Source organism: Eleutherodactylus coqui, chromosome 2, assembly GCF_035609145.1.
Source record: "Eleutherodactylus coqui strain aEleCoq1 chromosome 2, aEleCoq1.hap1, whole genome shotgun sequence".
Taxonomy (NCBI): domain Eukaryota; kingdom Metazoa; phylum Chordata; class Amphibia; order Anura; family Eleutherodactylidae; genus Eleutherodactylus; species Eleutherodactylus coqui.
The window spans coordinates 5,480,526-5,502,807 of NC_089838.1; the positions used below are offsets into that span (position 1 = coordinate 5,480,526).

The window sequence follows — 22,282 nt, forward strand, 5'->3', positions numbered from 1 at the left end:
TCAACGGCGTCAGAAGAAAAAAAAAGCCAGAAATGCGCTGCTTTGCTCATTCTGTCTCCAAGGAAAAAAATGCAATAAAAAGCGATAAAGTTGTATGTATTCCAAAATGGTGGCAACGTAAACTACAGGACGTCCTGAGGGAAACATTAAAAAAAAGGTTATTGTGCGCAGAAGATGGCGGCAGAAAATAATTAATTTTAAATAGTTAAATATCATTGAAAAGAAATACAAGTAGTACAGCAAAAAAAGTGTGGAATCGCAGTAATCGTACCGACCCGTAGACTAAAGTCATCAGGTCATTTTTGTAGCAGTTTGTGCGCCATAGAAGCAAGACGCCCTGAAAGATTGCAGAATGTTTTTTTGTTTTTTTTTTTTTGTTTTTGCAGTTTCTCTCTAGTTTTTCACTATGTTAAATAGCACCATTGAAAATGACAACTCGTCCCGCAAAAAATGGAAAAATAAAGGAGTTACGATTTTTTTTAAAAGGGGGGGGGGGGTGGAAAAAACGAAAATGGAAAAACGAAAAAAAGATTTGTCTCTAAGTGGTTAATGGGGTTTAAAAAAAAAGAAAAAAAAAAAAAAAAATGTAAAGGGTTCCTTTTGCTTCCAGAAAAATAATGCTGCGGACTATTTTTGTTTATTTATTTTTCATCCAAATAATTGGAAACCTGATGAAACGGAAGCCTTTCTGTCTGCAAGGGGGTTTCAGGAAAAACAAAAGCAAACCATGGGGGAAAAATACTTTGTTTTGTTTCAGTTCCGTTTCTCTGCTCCAAAAACGGAACAGAGAGACGGAAACCCTGAACGGAGCTCTAATGCCGGTGTGAAAGCCGCCTCATACTGCTACTTGTGAGCGTCTCACATTAAAGGCGCGGTCTCTGGGGAGTTCCAGCACAGCATGCATGATAATGGCCAGCTTTACCCAGTGAGGGACCATATGATGCATGATGGTGCCGTGTCCTCCAGAGTGAAAACTTTCCTCTCTGGCTGATAGAAGGGGGTCGCTAGTAGAACATAAAAACATGTTACCCTGAATGGTCATCCGCATCGGCACCCAATGATGTGCATGACACCACACCCTCTTCTAGGCAGTTACCAGTTTCCTAAACCCCTGGGCCTACCAGGGTGTTGAGAGTTACCTAGACTTGGGTTCCCACGCATTTCGATGCATCGGGTGACAAAAGAATTCCATTGTTGGCAATCAAAGGTAGCGGCTTTGGCAACATCCCAATAAAGCTTGACCGTACCCGAGTCCTCTATAAACCTACGTTGCCTAGTGATTGTTTGCCTTCCCTGTCAAGGCTTCCCACTTTTTGTATTTCATGAGAGCGATTCTTGCCAGCCTTTTCTCAAGAAGGTGTTCTGTAACACCAAGTCTGCGTTCGATGACTCGGGAGTGGGGCGGCCATGTCCGGAGCAGCGGTTAGTTTCATAACCCAATGATAGTAAGTGACCTTGAACCATGGATGAAGGCATTGTTACTAGAACACATCAAGCTGCCGGTTGATACATGTGGTCACTTTTCCATGTTTCAGGTGCAGAAAATTTGTAGGGATCAGAAGTTGTATCATCCGTTGGCAGTAGCCCATATCGGATGTAGATGTTGGAAGGCGGTCTATGCCTTCCCGATACAGCACTGGAAATCATGTTCACTATCCTCGTCATTGGTGGTTGTACTGCCTAAATGGCCAAACTGGTCGACCTCTTCCAACCACTGTTGTTGGTTGACCATGACTGAGGCTTTTGTTGGCCTGACATGCCCAACTCCCATAATGGGTGTCTTTTTGCAACCAATGCCCGTTTCCTGTAGAAGAGCTGCTGATGTTTGTTGGCATTGGGGAAGCGATGGTGCACGGGGAGCCATACGGGGCGCAATAATCTAAATGACTATGGGGGTGTTAACCCTTTAAGCTGATTACTGGCTATAACGGTATTGCATCAGACGAGTCCTCTGCCTACCAATAACTTTTCAGAGGTTTATTCGTTGCAGGTTCCCGGCTTCCCTCTAATCGCGTGTACTCCGTCTGAACTTTTTGCGGTCCATTTAAGATTGGCGCTGCATCTGAAGAACTCAGCCCACACTTAGTTATTTGTACCGTTCCCCGCCCCGTCTACTTGATCCGCCGTTGCGCCTCATTACAGATGAACTTCCTATCCTGATTTATTGTAGGACCTCCACTACTCCGCATCGGATTGCCAAGACCGGTTGTGTTTGCCGTCCCGCAAACCGGCTCCCGTGTGGAAACATCTATCCACCTCTGATTATTTTTATTTGTTTGTTTTATTTTTTTATGTTTTATGTTCATTTTTATTTTATACAATATATTAATTTTTTTTTTTTTCCTCCCTCATTTTAAAGAATTACGGAGTAAGGAGCCAGGCCGGCTCTGCTGCGACTGAAGACAAGGCTGTTATTACGCTGTCAGACCAGAATTTATATTATTTTTTCTTCAGGAAATAATTATGGGAGTGTGACAAATATATTAGACTCATCAAAATTTAATAGAAGTTTAACCCCATTTTTTTATGTTTATTCATTTTGAGTTATTGATGTTGTTTTTGGACAGCCGGCGCGGTTTGGACACTTTTTTTTCTTCTCTTTATTACCTCTCAATGAGTATTAAAAATAAGAAAAGGACTTCGATGTTTCTTCTCCGGTCTTCAGTTTTGGACTGTGTTTGCTAGAAGCGCCTAGAAACGAGAACTTCAAAATCTGATCTTGGGACCACACCTACTCTGAATTTTTTGGTTAGAACTTTACACCCTAGGGTATTGCTGGCTGTGGAATAAGGGTATAGCAAATGTATGACTGGAATGCACACTAAATATTTACTGGAAGACGGGCTTTACATTGATGTGAAAACATGGGTTGACCTTTGGTGAACCTTCACTAATACATTAGTAAATCACTCGTATAGCAAGTGTCCATTAAGTACTCTTAAAGGGGTTGTCTCTCTTCTCGACGTTTTCAGACAGCTCCGTGCATTACACGTTGGCCCAGGCTGGTACTGCAGGCTGCATTCGATTCAATTTAATAGGATTCAGCTTGCAGTACCAACCTGGGCCACTATGCAATGTATGGAGCTGTCTGAAAACATAGTAACCTAGTATGCTAGGCTGAAAAAAGACAAATGTCCGTCCAGATCAGCCTGTTCCACCCCGTGTTGATCCAGAGAAAGGCAAAAAACAAACAAACAATGAGGCAGAAGCCAATTTATCTCATTTGGGGGGGGGGGGGATCCTTCCTGGCTCCATTATGGCAGTCAGAATAATCCCTGGATCAACAATCTTCAGAGAGAAGTTCCTTACTAGAGATGAGCGAACATGAGAAGGAGGGAGAGAGACACCTTTAAATTCTGCTACATCTGTATCTCTCTCTGTCTATGTAGGGAGAAAGTAAAGGTCTGCAGTAATTCAAGCCTCCTCCTATTCTGGCCCATATTGATCTACAATGGAGTGCAGCCTGCGAGTGAATGACGTTCATTCACAGCATTCTTCAGAGCATGGTTTCCTCAAAGCATTGCCTTTGAGCTGGAAAACCTTTCCCTAATTTGAGCATACTGGGTCTATGGAGAGGAGGGGGGTCTTTCGGCAAGTCCATAAGTTTACCACCATCTGTGCTTTTATTACTATTATGGCATATGGAGTTTATAGAGGGAGCTTTTCTTCTTGAGGCCTCCCTACGAGCCGGAGCAGAGACCTTCTGTGACCGACGCATGCTGTCCATCTATTACAATGACTATTCATTTGAAAGGCTGCCATGTAATACTACCCATCTCCTGTAGCAGGCACTGCAGGGGAAATGCCAAACTAGTCGTGGCTTTCTGTGTGATGAGTGGGACCCATGGTGATCAATTGATCGCTTGTGGCCGCTCGTTTCTGAAAAGGGTTGTCTATGATGAGATGAGTTTTCAACCTCTGAATGAAGGCAAGAATGTTCCGATTCATTGACCACAAACAGATCTTGTAAGTGGCAAGGTGTATAAGCACGGTCCTCATTGGACAGGTGAGCAATGGAAGAGCCTTCTATGGAGTGAAAATCCGTGCTACGCCATCTTCAAATCAGATGTACCTGGGTGTGGAGGAGTCTGGGGAACGCCTTTTACCTGGCTGTATGGCAGAGGTTGTGTCACGGTCTGGGGGTGGTATACGTGGCATGGTATCATTCTGTTAGTTGTAGTGGCAAAATGTGATTGTTCCCAACAAGAGAAACCACGTAGTCTTGTAGATATGATACCGTTTAATGGCTAACAGAAGTATAATGTTATAGCGAGCTTCCGAACCTCTCGGGCTCTTCTTCAGGCTTAAATGAAATAGATCCGAAGAGGCATGCATATTTATACTCCCATACGTATGACAAGGCACGGATATGGATGAAGACTGAAACAGAAACCTTTTTAAATAAACACTGATAAGAGAGTGAAGGTTTTATGGTCCCTGAATTAGTCTTAGGGGGTCACCAGGCCAGAGTGTTATCAGTGCTATAGATTTCTCATACTTCCCAATCACCCATAAATCCTTGTGAAGAATATAACCCTCCATTGAAAGTGTCAAAAGTTGTTATTATTAGTTTATATTCCCAAATTCTTCTATAGCTTTGTGACTTGTCGTGTCTGTAACTAGATAAGTGCTCGGCTGCAGGTAATTCTGTCTTTCTCTGTTTAATCGTGTGGCAATGAGATCTCATCCGCACTTTTAGTTTGTGTCCTGTTTCCCTGATCTAAAGCCCCCCCAACGGGACATTTACTGACATTCTAGACAATAATGTGCTGCCGACAATGTGGCAATACTCTGGGAATGGTCGGCCATACTTCCAATAAGACAACGCACCTTGTTACTAAGCCAACGCTGGTTTATGTTGGTTTGAGGATATGAATGGTCCATGATTGGACCGGCTGCACAGAGTCCTGACCTGAATCCTACTGAACATCTAGGGGAAGAACTGGAACGTCTCGTCAGGAAATATGAACACCATCCACTCTCTTTGAGAGAACTTGCCAGATGTTTGCAGGATGAATGGAGGGAAATGCCAGCTGAAGCATATCGGCGTTAATAGAAAGCATGCCACGGAGAGTATCCGCTGTCATTAGGGCCACAGGATCGCCCATAAGTATTACCCTTTGGAAACCACTACTACTTCTGATTCTCACTCAGGGGTCCAATATCTTTTGGTAGGGTAGTATAGAGAGGAGCGGTGGGAGATCGGGCAAGGGCGGTATACTGAAAGCGGCTTTCCCAAAAATATTTTTCTTGCCTGGCTTATTTAATCAATTTTATACACCCCCCCCCCCCTTTTTTTTTTCTTTTTTTTAAGCAAGTTTTATTTTCTTTCCAGCCGCATACAATCTACAGCAACGTTTTACAAAGATCTTCAACATTACATTTTGGACCCAAAACCTACCTGAATTTTTTACATTTTCCGCAGCCTCGTCACATATTTTCTCCGGACCAAAAAAGTGGCTGGAAAATGGGATTTTGTCCAATGTTTTTGGGGGAAGAGAAAGCTAAACGTTGTTGCGAGCCTCAGGATTGTTACGGGTGACATAAAAGTGTTATTTTTAGCGGATTCTGAAAGACGCAGAGCTGGACAGCAGTTCTCCGTGTGCAGTCCGGCCGGCCCAAGCTGGAAGTCCTTGTAAGGTTTCCACTTCACAGAATGAGGGAATCTTTTCCAAAACCTGACTCTTAAATCCCGTCGTGAGTGGGCTGGTGGGAACCGCTGCCTGTTAGAGCTGACTCGAATACACACATATATGTTCATTGAGGGTAATACATTAATAGCGCTGTCTGAATGTAAGGAACTGAAATCGGGACCTGGAGCTTCGTCCTATACCTAAGGTATCTGTTTAACCTCTTCCTGCCCAGCATTGTAATTGCGGGGAGCCAGTAGTCAACTCGCAGTTCTTTTAAAGGGTGTAGACTACTGATAGCCTTTCCACAGAAAAGCCCAGCAATACTAGATCAGTAGGGGTCTGCTGCCCGGAACCCTCTGCCAATCAGCTGGGCTGGGGATCTGTGCGTTGAACTGATTTCTGCAAGAAGTGGACAGCTCTGTTTTCACTGCAGTGGAGAGTCTGGGGATTGCAGGCAAAGTTCCTATTGAAGTGAATGAAAACTTTGCGTGCAATACCAAGCCTGGCCACTGCAGTGGGAACGGAGCAGTCTGCTTCCTGTGGAAATCGGCTCTGTGCACAAAGCACACCAGCTGATTAGAAATGGTGCTGAGTGGCAGAGCCCCGCTAATCTACGATTGATAGCGTATCCACAGAAGAGGCAATAAGTAGTCTACAGTTGGGTAACGCCTTTAACTGTTACGAATAGAGATTTTGGCATTATAAAAGACTGAACAGCACTTGTAATGGCGATCGCTGAACTGGTCTCCGTGGGACATACACAGGCAGTAATTCATTAGAATCCGTAGGTATTCCGATGCCACAGTACGTAAGGTTACGTCATGACAACGTGGTACTTAACGCGACAGGATGTAACCTTGCGTCCTGTGGATGGCGTGGGATCAGAAGTGAGCTTGCGCCATCCGGCAGCGGAAGCTGGCTGTTACTGATGGACTGCCTCCTCCTGCAACAGTGGGTGTACATGGAGACAGCGACTCCCACTGTTAACCCCCCCCCTGCGTGTAAAGGGCTCACAGAGGGGGGACCCTTGCTCTGTGACGTTATCGGATCCCTGCAATGTAATTGTGGAGGGCCGACAGGTGCCCAAGGCAACAGGACACTAGATACAGGCATCTTGCTTTGCCGTTGCCTATGATCGCTATAACCAGCGATAAGGCATTGCAGGACAGAAGGCCTGCAATGCCTTACTATAGCAATCACAGCTGCTACGGATCAGGTCCCCTCCAGAGACATAAAAAGAGTGTAAGAAAACAAAAAAATAGTGTTTAAAAAACCTTTTCCCTTATCTGTATTTAATAAATAAATATGGCTGAAGTGAGACGGTGATTGGCTGCAGTGGTCACATGGCCCTGGTGTTGGTGACATCGGCACCGCAATAGGAAATTACATTAGTAGAAGTTACAAAGCCTTCTGAAAGGAAGTCGCCCCGATCGCTGGATTTTTCCCATATATTGTGGATTCGCACTGAAACTCGCAGTGAAAACGTGTCGCGTGATTTTATGCCGCACTCCGGGGTCACGGGGGGAATTGCCATCCAGGGAAGCTCCAGTCGTATAAGGGACGTGCTCTTTAATAAAGTGGCCATCAGTGTATATGGACCATTATTACACACTTCTTCTCCCACCTTGTGAGCTTCTAGTCGTCTCCAGAGCTCGCTCAGGGCAGCTCAGTAACACGTAATGGACGTGGGTGGAAACCACACATCCATGCTAAATCTCTCTAAGTGCCGTCAAGGTATGGAAATCCTTGATTTCTATTTTTACGTGGTAACAAATTGTGGCAAACCCTGTTCTCTGGCTGTAATTTTCCCTTTATATGAGCCATGATGGACACTGCAGCGGCTTCTTATAAGTGGCAGTGTGGGTGGGTCTTGTATAAATTATGGGTTGAGTCCCTCGTTACTCCCCCAGAGTTCCATGCTGCGGGTCGGCAGTACATCATCGTCTACCTTCACGGTGGGTGGCATCCCGGCTGACATATCCTCTTTGGTTTTCTTGGTTTCCTGGTGAATTTTGCTTGATGCTGAAATATTAACTACAGTCCAATATTATGACAGATCATTAGTCTCTTGTAAATCATTAAAATGATTCCTGCAGATGTTTTCACTTTATTGCTGAGATTCTGAATCATTCATTTCTAAATATTTAATTTTTTTTTAATTTTTATATTTGTTTTGTGTTTTTTTTTAACTTTTTAAAAACTTTTTGGAATTTTATCAGTTTTGAGCACAAAGTTGTAATGCCGTCTGTTCCAACACTGGTTATAAAGAATCAGAGGGTTTGAAAGTAATCTACAAAAGTTGCCACACCTGTAAGAATAGTTTGCATCCAGTTTCAAATGATAACTTGCTTTCTGTGTTGCAGAGCCACTGTCCTTGATGTGTTCCCTGAAAAAAAGCTCTTTAGTTACAATCATATATTCAGACTATTGTTGCGTTAAAATTTCATAATATTTTTGTTTTTCGCTTACTTTTGAACTTTTTCACATTATTTGCTGCACTTGAACTGTTAGGCCTCGTTCAGACAAGCGTGTGTTTTGCGTTCACATAATTCATGCTTCTAAAAGAACCAATGGTTTCCCATAGAAGCCTTCATTTGCGCGGAATTTGAAGCACAAAACGGCGCACAGCTAAAAAAGATAGGAAATAGATGCGGGTTTTGTAGGAGTTTCCATTGACTTACAGCAGGGTATTTAAAAGGTGCTTCATTCCCGTAGGGACAAGGGGGACTCACCGAGCGTTCTGTTAATCCCCGCGGGGAGTCCTCTTATCACTGAACACTATGACAGCACTGCTGGGCCCCCAAAAAAAACAAAAAACGTTAACTCCTCTAAAAGCGCTGACCGCCTCTTCTCCCCATCAGTCTTCTTCTGTACTCTGGTGGCTGTGGATTGAAAAATCCCCGCCTCCAGAAAGCGCTGCCTCTGATTAGCTGAGCACTGTGACCAATCAAAGACCGCTCTCAGCCATTGAATGACAGCTGAGCGCTGCCTCTGATTGGTCACAGCACTGTGGCAGGGGATTCTTTCGTCCCGGCTGCAATCCCCTCATCGTGATGAGGGGACCTTCGTGGAGCAGCTGCTCCAGTGAACGGCAAAGTTTCAGGCGGTTTCCACTCATGCGAGTATTGTTTTTTTTTGCACCCATAGGTGCGCAAAAAAACACTCTCATCTGAATGAGGCGGTAATATAAAAAATAACTGGAAATATTGAAGCGTTAGAAGACCTTTAAATATTAGTGTGTGTGTGTGTAGTCCCTGCAACATTCTATTTCAGCTTGGGAAAGGGTTAAATAATTACAATAAAAGTTCTGTGCTAAATCCTGATACCATAAATTTGAATGGGAATCTGTGCCGTATTAAACTTAATGGGTTTGAGGAGAAAAAAAACACCCTTGTGGGGCGTGGCTCCGCCCACATGGACCTCACTGGGCATTTTAAACTACATCATTTGGGCCACTTTCATCTTATTTTTACGTGAAGAACTTATTACGCTACAATGACGCTCGCATATTAAAAACACAAAAACTGACAAAAAAAATATTCGGCTAGTGGCCTCCAAAAAAAAAAAAAAAATGTAACGCTAAAATATTTCCAACGATGAGCGACATTTTGGCACTAAAATCAGCATCTTTTGTCATAATGTTTTGGATTTAGAAAGTGACAAAAGTGATCGGGGTCTCCAGAGAAGACGTAGATGTAGAATGCTGCACGTGTACCTTGTGCTTATAGTAAGCAAATCAATGACGGACTCTTAGAACTCCAAGTACCTTCTTGAGTCAGACTTTTTTCAGTAAATGTAGGTCACCCCCCCCCTCATTCTGAGGTAATACCGTATTTTTGTTTTGCAGTAATCTGTGCCCAATTTGTGCTTTAATGGGATTATTGTCCCATTATTATATATTCCCTTCTGCTCCGGCCGGTTTCCATGTATAATTTGTGCCGTGGTTTACCAGCAGGATAAAATTAGCCGTTTCTACCGCATTCTCTGGGTCTTTTTTTATGTTTTTACAATTTAAAATTAAAATAAAATAGCCCGCTTCCAAAAGAGATTGAATTGCACCTTTAAACAGGGGAAAGGTTTGACATAATGTGCAGATATTTAATGCTTCTAGTTGGGGGATGAAGTGAAAACAGAAAAATCTATCCATTTACCAGCATTATCTTTATAGGAACCCACCGGTCATCAGCTGTTGCTCCAGCGACGGGGCGAGTGAAGGGCTAAGAGGACTATGGGCCCGGTGCCGACTGGACGATCAGGGCGAGTGGAGGGTTAGGACGACAGTGGCCCTGTTGCCGACGGGATGATCGAGGCAAAGGGAGGGTTAAGAGGAAAGGGGACTATGGGCCCGGTGCTAATGGAACAATCGGGGTGAGTGGAGGGTTAAGAGGACTATGGGTGCGGTGCCGATGAGACGATTGGGGCGAGTGGAGGGTTAGGAGGACTATGGGCCTGGTACCGACGGGGCGAGTGGAGGGTTAAGAGGACTATGGGCCCGTGGCTGTTCACACAACTTGGATCTCTGTAAAGTATTCCCCGGTAAAACCTAAAACCACAATGCTAATCGTTTTGGTGGATTTGGACCAGATTTTATCTCTTAATTAATGGGGTGAAATACACTGCGGACCCTTGTCAAAGTCCACGACAAAATATGCACCAAACTGTGTGGATTTGCTGCAGATTTTACATTATGGAACATCGGCCTAGTGTGAATTTGCCCCCCCCCCCCTCCTTAAAAAACAAAATTGTTGGAGGCGACATTAAGAAGTGTTACTCCTACTAGCTGTACCCCTCCTGCAGGCATAAGCTAGCTCCGTTTGTATGCAAGCAGTAGGATCCGACAATAATAGATAATACTCAAGAACTGCACGCCATTGTAACCCCATGTGCGACCGCACTGAGAGCACTCCGACCCAGAGGTGTAAACGGTACAGTCCTAATACCAGACTGGTGGGTGCTGCGTCCCCCAATGGCAGGACGAGAAAGAGATTTTACAATAAGTTATACCAAAAATCCGTTGTTCTCATCTCTATCATTAGGGGACACAGTGGGACCTTAGGACGTTCTAGAGCAGTACCCAAGGAGGTGGGAAAATATAAGAAGCCGCACGTTTAGGAATTGAAATCTGTATCCATGTATACTGTTTCACGCAACCAATAATGCAGGAGGAAATGGCGCAGGAGGATCGCATTGTGCCTCTGGATCTGACTGGTGTAAAAGGCTTTGTCTCCCCGCGGCGCACCTATAAGGCGTAGTCCGAACACTGAACCAGACACGTGAAAAGGCAATCTTACCCCCAGCGGCTCTCAGCCATACTGGTTTCGGAGGACCTGTGCAAATGCAAGGGCCTTGGAAAATATCACTTGCGTACTTGCCGAGGAACCCCAGCAAATGCTCTGCTGAAGCGAATTCACCCGTCCAACAGGGGGCGCGTCAACCACAGAGTGAATTGACGTTCGTTAAAGCGAGGCCTTGGAGCAGAGGTTCCCAAACTTTTTTGGCCCGTAGACGACTTGCTGATTTTTGTTTTCCGTGGACTCCCTGCCAGTCTAAGGCCGGCTGCACACAACTGGGTCGGTTTCTGCATGCGGGGGCCCTCAGTGGAATCCGAACCTGCGGTCAGCCGGGATCTGCGCATACCTGTCATTTCTTTTGTGCTGCGAATGGTCCGCATGGCTTGACGTCAGACATGCACAGTCCGTTTTTTATTTTTTTTTCTTAAATTACTGCTTTTCCTGCGCCGTCACCCAGCGATGACGCGGAATCCGAGACCTGTCTGTAATGTCAGTTGCACAAGGGCCGCGAGTCGGACGGCTCCTATTGACTTCAATGGAATCATCCACGCAGAATCTGCTCTAAAAATGGAACCTGCTGCAATTTATTTATTTATTTTTCCCTTTGAGTGGAAAATTGCAATTGATTTCCGCTTGTGTGCAGGAAAAAGCCTTTTTCAGTAGCATGTAATGGGCCGTATTTGCTGCGGATGCCCACTGGATTTCACGATGCAAATCTGTTCGTGTGCAGCCGGCCTAATGCGGAATTATCCTTAACTTATTGAAGTCACATGAGTTTTCCCAGCGGACCGCGACGCTCACTCACATGGGGTTATTGTAAAGTGGACCATTGTAAAAAAAGAAAAACATCCACAATTGTTATTCAGATCTTTATTGAAAAGTCACAAAATGCAAGTAAATATTCGGGATGAAACAAATCAGAACCTGGTAACCTTCTTACATAAAACGAATCCACAGATAGCGCTGTTAATGGGAGGAGCCGGAGGCTCTGATGGTGATTGGTCAATATGTGGCTTCACATTAGTGAGGTTTAGTCTCACATCTCCAGTGATCTGCAATCGGTTTATTTAAGAAGATTGGCGCCGCACTTTCTTGAAATCTTCCATAATGCCGGATGAGCCACAGGTCTGCGTGCGTCGCTGGCGGGATGAAGCCTTGTAAAGCCTGCACATGAGCATAGCCGACTACAAAGCAGATGGGTAGAGTTCACACAAAACCTCCGGGGCTGGCGCGTCACGTGAAAACCATGCGCAGTAGTAACTTTATAGGTAAATCGGCTCCTGCGCAGGTCTCTTCGTCCGTCGCCGGAGACCAGGAAGCTTTGTGCGAACTCTACACAAACAATGAATATCAGAGGTAAGTAGTTTCTGAGTATTCTGTACAATCTGCGGAAGGTGGATTGTGTCATTTACAGAGCGCCCAAGTGTTGATGATGACCTGCCTAAATGGGGTCTGCTCACGTGGACCCCCATTTGCACCCCCATATTTTTCTTGCTGATATGGACCCCCAGCAAGTCCCAATCGACCCCTCGGGTCCATATAGACCACTTTGGGACCCGCCGCACTAGAGGATGCCTGGCATCCTAACTGTTGGGATTAGCGAAGCAGTTGTCGGACAGGCTCCACCATTGGACCACCACCCTACGCATTGTACCTGCACTGGGGGAATTCGTGGAGAACGCTCTGAATCACAGAGTACGCCTTATGGCAGCAGCCCTCCACAATAGAGGAGAACTCATGACCCATTTTGCTGCCAAATTAGGGTCAGCAGCGGGCTCCATCTCTACAGGAATCATTCATGCATGAGTGACCCCCGTCCGCATAGACACGGCTGGTGGAGCACGCGGTCCAGCCTTCCTAAAAAGCATCAGTTACCGTTTTGGTTCCAAGGCCGCCTGGAGAGGGATCGGATCCATAGAGGTTCAGCATACTCTACAGCTGCCTGGAGGGGAGGTAGTAGACTGACCTGTGGCCCCCAGGGTCCCTGTTGGAGGAGGGTGGACCCCCGGACTACCACTGTACTTAGAACAAGACTGTCCGTACGACAGAAGATCTTCTCTGACTGGACAGTCTCCTACTGTGGTGGAGTGCACATAGTATGCAGCTCTGGGTGGCCCCAGCCCGCAGCTCATCCTGTAAGCAGAGATGGCGCTAAAGCTGCCTGCAAGGAACTGCAGGCGGACACCATAGGGAAGCTGGCCATTGGGTAAGGCTTCCCTGTTTCGGAGTGGAGACGAGGAGCGATGTGTCCGTATAATCCCTGTGCAGAGTACTCTTTCGATATGGAAGGTACTGCAGGTCTCAGCAAGCCCGGTAACGCTGACAATTGGAACACCATTGTCCTTAAGAAGAGATCTTCTCTGCTGGATGTAATCTCGTACCGTAGTCAGAGCGCATGTAGTATGTGTCTCCGACCAGCCCTGTCCATGGCTCATCCTGGACTTGGACACTGCAGTACGTCTGGCTGCAGGGAACTGCAGGAGGGGCAACAGGGAGCTACCGACGGGCAAGGCTCACCCCAGTGCGGAGCTGGTATGGGCAGCGATGAGTCCAGAGACTCCCTGTGCGGGTACTCTTTCCGTATGTGAGGTACCGCAGGTCTCAATAAGCCCAGAATCATGCTGAGGTTGGATTGGGCAGGGAGGAGGCGAGACTGGCGCTTAGGTGTAGGGGGCTGTAGCGTTTGGGGGTGGGGAAGGGCGAGCTGTGCAAACATCCATAGCTTAGACCCAAGGCTAGGGCTTAACTAGCGCCACCTCCCACGGAGCAATGCCCGTCACTGGCCGCTTTTGCGACGCGCAGGCCTCTTCGCCACACACCGCTCGCCTCCCGCTCACCGCTGTTGACAGCAAAAAAAACGCCGCTCAGTGGTATTATACAGGGAAAACCTGCACAGCGGCAAATCAAGCTGCACGGCCGTATGGGGGCAAAATGCATCAGGCGTGCAGAATGCAAATGCCGCGTAGCAGAGAACGCACCACATAGCAGCAAAGTACACCCGCCGCATAGCGAAAAAAAACAACAATGGCAGGCACAGTGACACAGGAGGGGGCTCCTGCTACAAGGGCAGGGCAGCAAGGGGAGAGATACTTACCTACCCTGCCATTCGTGATGCTGAGAATTCTCCCCCACTTCCAGCAGTGAGCCATATCTGCTTGCTGTCCTTTTAGAGAGGATGGAAGCACTCTGAGATGGGGACAGTATGGCTGGCGGGTCACGCTAAAAAAAGTTGATGTGGCTCCTCTTTTTCTTGGAGAAGGACAGACACTTGGGGAACAGCGAGAGTCCTTGATTGAAGAGGTCTGCCTCCTACAGACAATAAGCTAAAAACTGTGAGCTAGCTGGATGCCTGCAGGAGGGGGGTATTTTTGTATCTTGTCGCCACCGGAAGTGTGGGTGGCAACAAGACAGTCTTCTTGACAGGCTGGCCACTCCCCATGTCAGGTCCTGGCACTCACTAACAGCGCCTTAGCCGGTGCTGGAGTGGGCTGCGTACCTGGACAGTAAGGGAGTGGCGGCACACTGGCTTCCCCATCCGCCTGCCTGCATTGTGCAGTGGTAGGGGGAGACTGAGTGAGCAATGGCAGAGCCGCTTTCCCGTCGCCCTCCCTGCACTCAGCAGTGGCACCAGATTTAGGGGGACCTGCAGCGGCGGCCGCAGCACTGCGATGGCTCACAGTGAGTGATGGAGGGAGGGGGGGACAGTGAGGGAGCGGCGGGGATGGCAGAGCCACTTCCCTGTCGGCCTCCCTTAACTCTGCAGCCGCCGCCGACACAGAGGGAGTGGGGGACCCGCGGCCCTAACTGTCACTGAGGAAGGGAGGCAGGGGGACACTGAGGGAATGGCGGGGGCGCCACAGCCGCTTCCCCGTCGCCCTCCCTGCACTGCACAGTGGCCGCGGACACGGGGAGTGGGGGACCTGCGGGCCTGACAGGAGGCTGGAGGCCAGCGGCGAGACTGAAAAAAAGGACCTTACAGGCTTGAGCCAATCAGGAGCTAGGGGTGTGACGGGCGTTCCTCCTGTCAAACTTCTAGCTTCCGGTGGCGTCAAGATACACTAACACCAAGGAGGGGTATAGCTAGTGGGAGGAGTTAACATTTTTATGCTTAGTGTCACCTCCTAGTGGCAGAAGCTATACCCAAGGTCTTGTTGTGTCCCCCAGTGATATAGATGAGACCTTCTGTATATTCTATCAGACAATTTATATTATGTGCCAGGATTAGATGATACAGCAGCTCAGCCTCAGCATACTTCTAAATACGGTTACCATATAGTGTACTCAAATTTCATCTCTGCATGTGATAGTGATTACAGTGCAGATACCTCCGGTGCTCATATGGATGTCGCCTCCGTTTGCAGTCATCATAGTTGTTTTTCTTCTCTCTGAGCCCAAACTGTCATTCAGATTTGCTGCAAAGCTTCAGTTCCCTCCCCTTAGTAACAGTGGCTCCACTTAATAGGACCCCCAGTGTGGATCCACTTGGTAATAAGACCCCCTATGTGACACTACTTGGCTGCCTACATTTAGGCTGGCTGTCCACGGGCGATGCGATATCCCGCGGCGAAGCTCCGCTGCGGGAGCCGCCACCCGGGAGCAGGAGACGCCGCCGAATCTCCACCGGTCAGCCCTATCTAATAGATGGGCTGACATCGGAGAATCGGGGCAGTTCACAGCACGCTGCGAATTGCTGGCCGCGAGCGGAGAATCGCAATGATTCTCCGCTCGTGAACAGGTTCTGGCACTTTCCATAGCAATGCTATGGGTAGCGTCGGCCGGTGTGGACAGGGGGACTTAGAGCTCTTTGACACTTGCATATTACAGATATATAATTGGGGTTTTTTTGTTTGTTTTTTTTCTCATCTGTTTTGGCAACATTATAAAAAAAACAACCAAAAAATTAGTTTTATATATTTAACAAAAAAAAAAACTTTTGGCTGCAAAATAACACTTCACCTTCCAAACTTCCCAGAATGTATTTCCTGGAACGTCATTGGCTGCTGCTCTTACAACATTGTCCATATCTGCTAATGAAACCTCGGTTGGATCAGATTATCAGATCATTCTGGATTTTCGAACATAGACAATTGTACCTTGTTTGGTCTTGTGATCAGAGAAAGTTTCTTTTTTTTGTCACCAGATTCCTGCTCACTGGACAGCATCACCCGGGCCGGACGTGGCCATTGTATGGGTGTATGTGTAAAGTACAGACCAAGACCCCCGCACCCCACCAAACCTCTTCCCCACCCAGATCAAATAGACTGGCAGGAGAGACTTGTCAGAATACATGTTGTGGATGGGGAGGGGCTGGCATGACTCCACCCCATTGACTCCAAGCCCCATTCCAATTTTTGAAGTATGTTGAAGCGCCCCCCCAATGTTTGGCTTTTTTTATGAATTTTTCAATCTTCTGTTTCATTGTCTATATTAAAGTGATCTTCTTGTCAAAATTCTGTGCATGGACCAGAAGTGGAGCAGTTATGTTGCCTGCCGGCCGTCCTCTGTGCTGTTGTCCCTTGAAGCCGCTGGCTTTTGGTCTTCCAAGATGGATGCTGTGACCTTCTAACTATCCAATGCAGACTGCACTTCAATAGCCAGCTTGCTGATCATATCGGCAGTGTTGGCCAATTAGAGAGCAGGGATTCTGCATCGGTAGTCTTAACACCGTATCGGTGAGCAGTTTGCACAAGGGAGTTTGGGAACCACGGCAGCCATCTTGAAATACTAAAATGTGTCCTGAGAACTGGCAGATCCGAGCGTCAATGGTACAGAGGATGGATGGCCGTTTTCACTTTGGCCACTAAGCCCAATAATAGTCTGACCCTTCCTGCTGTGTAGAGATCACTTCTCAGCAGTCATCTCGGTATCATCACAAGCAGGATTACAATGAAAGCTGACACCTTTATATAGATGACACAGGATCCACCATTCACAGCTCACCTCCTCCCCTTCTCTGCAAGTTCACAGAGAATGCCCACAACTGTCTCCTGTTGAAGTCCGAGTCCTCTTTTGACTATAGGTTCCTATGGTCAATGTGGGTGCTGTAAAGCAAATCTTGAATGCTGTTCACCTCCGCTCAGGCAAGATGGCCGACCCCATAGTCCTGTATGGGGAATAAAATATCTAAAAAAATAAAATAAAAACAGATTTAGAAAAATGGAAAAAGGTTCATTATCTGATTTTAATTAGGAAATACATCTAGGTGATCCATCTCTTTCTTTCTTGTTGCGTCTTTTAGCCTTCCGCTGCGGCCTCCAGTTCCTTGGCAATGTTGCAGCAGGGAGCCAGGCGTCCCAGAATAGCATCTGGAAGCACGCTTTTCCACATCTCTTCCTGTAAGTATGAACAAGCCGGTTTTCCATCTTCTGCACTAAATCCCTTTCTTTATAATTAGCAGTTTTGTGGTGAAGGCAGCTTGTAATCCAGCCGTCCTTCCCTGATAAGATTTATTTACTCTGTTCAGAGGTAACCAAGAACAAATGGCGGCGAGATCTGACCGCCGCGTCTTATTTGTACGGCCCTCCGGTTCTGTACAGACAGGCAATACATTGGCTGGATGCGACATAAGCGAGGTCTCCATGACCGCACAGACATCTTGTTAAGGAGGTAGCTTGGCTGACTGACAGCCCGGCTCCTGCTCTAACAGCCAGGAAGGGAGAAATCTCTGACAGTTTAACCCCTAAAGGCTGGTTTACACGGGCGATGATCGCTCAAAGGACAGTCTGAGTGACAGCTTTGAGCGGTCATTTTGCATAAACTATTAAGTGGCTACTCAGCTACTTAAGTACCAATTAAGTGTGCAAATGAAGCCTTTGCTGAACTCCATTAATAGTCAGAGGGCTCTTATCTGCGCTCAGATCCTTTGTTCTCCACGGGGAAACAATGCTATCAGCACTCCCCTTGGAGAACTGCTGATAAGAGCAAAGGATGATTTTTAGGTTGGACTGAATTTAACGATCAGCTAGCAGTGCCTGAAAAGTGCACGATGGGCGCACATTTAGACACACCGATTAGTACTAAAACGATCGCCGATTACTGATTTTATTTTTTTTAGCGATCATCAGCTGGTGTAAGGCCTCATGTCCATGGGCGATGATTCGCTGGCAGTAAATCGCCGGCGAATCACGCTGCCTGAAGCTTTCCATAGCTTTGCTATGGAAAGCGCTGCCCCCCTGCCCACGAGTGGAGATTCCTTGTGATTTCCCCGCTGGCGGCCGGCAATTCGGAGCATGCTGGGAATTCCTGCGATTCTCTGAGGTCAGCCTATCTGTTAGATAGACTGACCACGGAGATCTGTCTGCCGGCTCCTGCTTCCGGGCAGCGGCTCCCGCAGCGGAGATTCGCCGCAGGATTTCACATCGCCCGTGGACAGGCAGCCTAAATGGGTCTTAACATGCCACAATCAATAGCACCTGCAGCTTGTATGCAGATGATAGGGGGTGGGGGCTCCTCCTGGCACTCATCGGCCCCCTGCAATGTGATCATGAGATACCAACGGCAAGGCCTCCGTGTCTGCCCTGTAACTCAGTATATTAGACGCCGCCTCTGGCAGAGGTAGGCTGCTGTCGTAGGATTAATAGACCGCACTACATAAGTAATGCAGTGTACTGTCCTTGTGATCAAACAGCACTTTTTGTAGTACTCTTGAGGGACTAAAAAGAATGTCCAAAAAAAGTTCAACAAAGTGTTATTTTATATAAAAAAAATACAGTTTGAAAAAAATAATACATATTTTGCCCCACAAAACCTTGAGAAATTAGATTAAAATGACAAACAAGAAAAAAAAAAAAAAAAAGCGGCCCCTGATATTTTCGCTGAGGCCTCACACGCGCCGTATTTTCGTGCTTGCTATTGTCGAGCTTGTTGAACACCATAAAAATAATTTTAAAAAGTTAATTCCAGAATTGCTATTTTTCTTTTGTCCGCCTCACAAAAAATGCAAGAAAAAGCAATCCAAAAGTCATATGTATGTCAGACCGATGGCGATAAAGACAAGACCTCGCGGGGGTCTGCTGCTGCAGGAGTGATGATGCTCCGGGCCTCAGAATGCGGCGACACAGATTCAATTGCTTTTCCTTAAAAGCAAAAAAAGTGTGTTTTATTTATTTTTTTGTGCTAAAGTAGTAGAAAATAATAACGGCTCGGTGTGCGGCGATCGCGCCGATCCAGATAAGTCATCATGTGGTTTTTAGCAAGTGCTGAACAATTTAGGGACAAAACCCAAAAACAAAGGCAGAATTTCCGGAGGGGTTCTTCCATCTGTTCTTGGAATCGGTGGGCTTCTCTGCGGTGAGACCCCACTGATCAGACTCCTATTTTTATTGCACTTACCGGTATTGAGGTCGTAAGACCCCCGGCTGCCGTCAGAATCCATCAGCACCACGGGGTGCTGCAGGCTGACAGGAAGAGCTGCGTCCGCTTATCCTCTTACGTATTCGCTATTGATCGCGGTAGGTAAGAGGTTAAACTGTTGAGAACAGAGGTCTCCCTGCTCCTGGGCGTTCGTGCAGGGTCCCTCCTGTCACCTGACATCGGGGACCCCGCACTTCCCTGCCTGGGAGTACCATGCTGAACTTCCTATAGGCCCCCATACAAGCACATGATCACTAAGGGGTTAATTTTTGTATCTGTTTCTTCTTCTTAGGAATTGTCTGGCGCATGAAGATGACAAAGTCGCTGCTTACGGTTCCATGGTTCTGTACACTTGTTTGGATGAAGACAAAATGGCCGACTTGTTAGACCCCGCCAATCTTAACGTTGCCCTGGGTGTGATCACTGCCTACCGCAAGCGATCGGATGCGGAGTGGCTGTATGTATGATTTTTGTTTTCCCTTATGTTGTTTTTGACAGTTGTCCCTATTTTTTACGGAACCGACTATAAATCTAAATGGCGATGATCAGCTGATTAACGAGCGTTTGCTCATTCGTTGGGCGATCATCGTTACACAGCCCGACAATCATGCTGTAAAATCGGACTGTGAAAGGGCCTTTAAATGCATTTCCTAGTTGGAATCTAAAGTAGCCTGACATATATCATGGTTTCTTGCCGCTGCTTGTCCTTTCCCCATGCTTTACACTGCAGCTATACTTGTTCAGATTCATAGGCTCAGCAGAGAGCTTTCTCCTTTTCATTAAATAAAGGATATAACAATTATAAACTACCAGCAACTAACCCAGCAGTTAGAAAAACGTCAGCTAAGGGGTTGTCCAATTGTCAAGTATTGATGGCCTAAGGGTCTGCTGCTTGATACTCCCATCAATCAGCTGTTGCGCCCGTGCACTGAGCTGATTTTTTGCAGGAAGCAGACATCTCTGTTCCCACTGCACTGGCCAGGCTTGGTATTACAGGTAAAGTTTCCGTTCACTCAAGTGAGAATTTCACCTGCAATACCAAGCCTGGCCACTGCAGTGGGATCGGAGCTGTCCTTCCTGCAAAAATAAGCTCGGTGCATGAGCATACCAGCCTGGCGAATAGCTGATTGACAGGGATCCTGGGTGGCAGACCTCCACTGATCTGTGAACAGGCCAACAAAAGTTTATTTATCGGGCAACCCCTTTAACTGTCAAAGCCATAATGAGGCAAATGGGCCCCAATAAGAGTGAGGGTCTAAACTCTGAAAATGCAATATATAATTATGACTCGAGTTGTTTAGTTTTTAGGCGTATTCACCCTAATTCTGTCCTTCAATTAGCTTGCAGGGCATTATGCGGTAGCTGAAACTATGTCATTGTGTATTCGAGAAGAGAGCAGGTCGGCGACCGGGAAGAGGTCTTCCCAGAGTTGGCGGGGGTTACTTTCGATAGAGCAGATGTGCCGTTAGATTAAAGTGTAATTACGGCATTCTCTCCTGTTACTGGTGCTTTGTTTAATTCGGGAGGTCATTTGTTTTACAAGACTGTGGCTTAAAGCTTTCTGTTCTGGACGGAGACCTCCTAAGCCCGTCCTGTGAAGTGCCTGTATGGAGATAAAGGAGGGGGGGGATTAATCATATGTGAGCCGAGCGATTCACTAAATGAATGGCTTGCAGAAGAGAAAATCCTCCCACTTCAAACGCAAGAAGCAAGAAAAAGAGAGGGAGAGACCTCGTTTGATGACCGTCAGTGATTGCAGCCATTGCTCTCCGGCCAAGTTTCTCCAGCGTCTTCACCGAAGCCAAGACACATTGGTCACTTCTATTGACTTGGCGAGCTTGTCGCCCAGATGTAGATCCCACTAACTCCTCTCAGACATCTTTTTTAAGTTAAAGCATCTACAATGGTTTTATTGTAAGAAGCTGGACGAGAGCCTAGAAATCAAGTGCTTGCATGTCCAGTGGAAATGGAGACAATGAGGCCTCTTACTCTTTCTTCTCGTCTTTGGTCTTCAGAGGTCCCTTTTGAGCGGGTATGTATCAGAAATTGTGTTGTTGGAATTAGGTTTTTATTATGTTTTTTTAATGCAGTTTTTATTTACTTTGTACTTTTCTTAGCTACTGCTCAGATTTCAGCTTTGCTGTGTAGACTAGGGTAGGATCGGCAGATTCATCTCATTATTTTTGGAAGCTCAGGGATTAAAGGGGGTTTTATGGGACTAAGGATCTTTTTACACTGGACGATTGTTGAACATTTAGGCCCCCGACAGTTGTCCAGCGATTCGGTCTCCTGCGCTCAGGTCTTTTATGGTTGCGTGAAATGAAGGGTGGGCAATAAGCAAATGAACTATCGTTCGTCGTTCAATTGTTGGCCGGGTTTCAGTTTTGCAGGATCCAATGATTGCCTGAACATGCCCTTAGATATGGATGATTTATCTTCAAGATTGGTCATTAATATCAGATCAGTGGATGTCTGCTGCTCGAGATCCATATCAATCAAATGATTGAAGTGGCCGAAGCACTTGGGCAGTCCTGAGACCTTTCACATCACTTTCATCGGTCACATGGCATAAAAGCAGCTCAGTCTTATTGAAGTGAAGGAGATTAAGCTACTAGACCAGGCATAGCCACTATAACATGTACGGCGCTGTGCCACGGCCACTGCAAACAGCTGATTGGCGGCTACTCACCTACCTGATATTGATGGCCTGGCCTGCTAATAGACTAGCAGTCATTTACAGCTGGACAACCCCTTTAATGACCGCTTTATATTGTACTGCTAGAGTTGTAGGATATTAAAGATGGATGTGCAGCATCAATTTTGATTGGATGGAAAAACAAATTTCGCAAATTGGCATTTATCATTTTTGTGTATTGAATGATTATGTTCGACAACGAGCAACCCTCAAAATCATTCTGACACTCTAATGGGTTGTGAACTGTCTTGAGGAAGGACAGCCACGAGGTGTTGGGAGCTCAGCCGAAGGGTTCCTGGCATGTGTGTTCA

The 22,282-nt window shown here is 46.5% G+C and overlaps 1 protein-coding gene across 1 annotated transcript in view; it reads left to right on the forward strand.

Annotated features, from left to right (window-relative positions):
• The window catches only part of ATXN10 (ataxin 10), a 132,975-nt gene that overhangs the window by 25,548 nt on the left and 85,145 nt on the right, over positions 1 to 22,282 (forward strand). Inside the window, exons 4-5 of the mRNA XM_066590212.1 lie at positions 17,163 to 17,259; positions 19,569 to 19,733. Of these exons, the coding sequence (XP_066446309.1) occupies positions 17,163 to 17,259; positions 19,569 to 19,733 (262 nt within the window). The remainder of the gene's footprint in view (positions 1 to 17,162; positions 17,260 to 19,568; positions 19,734 to 22,282) is intronic.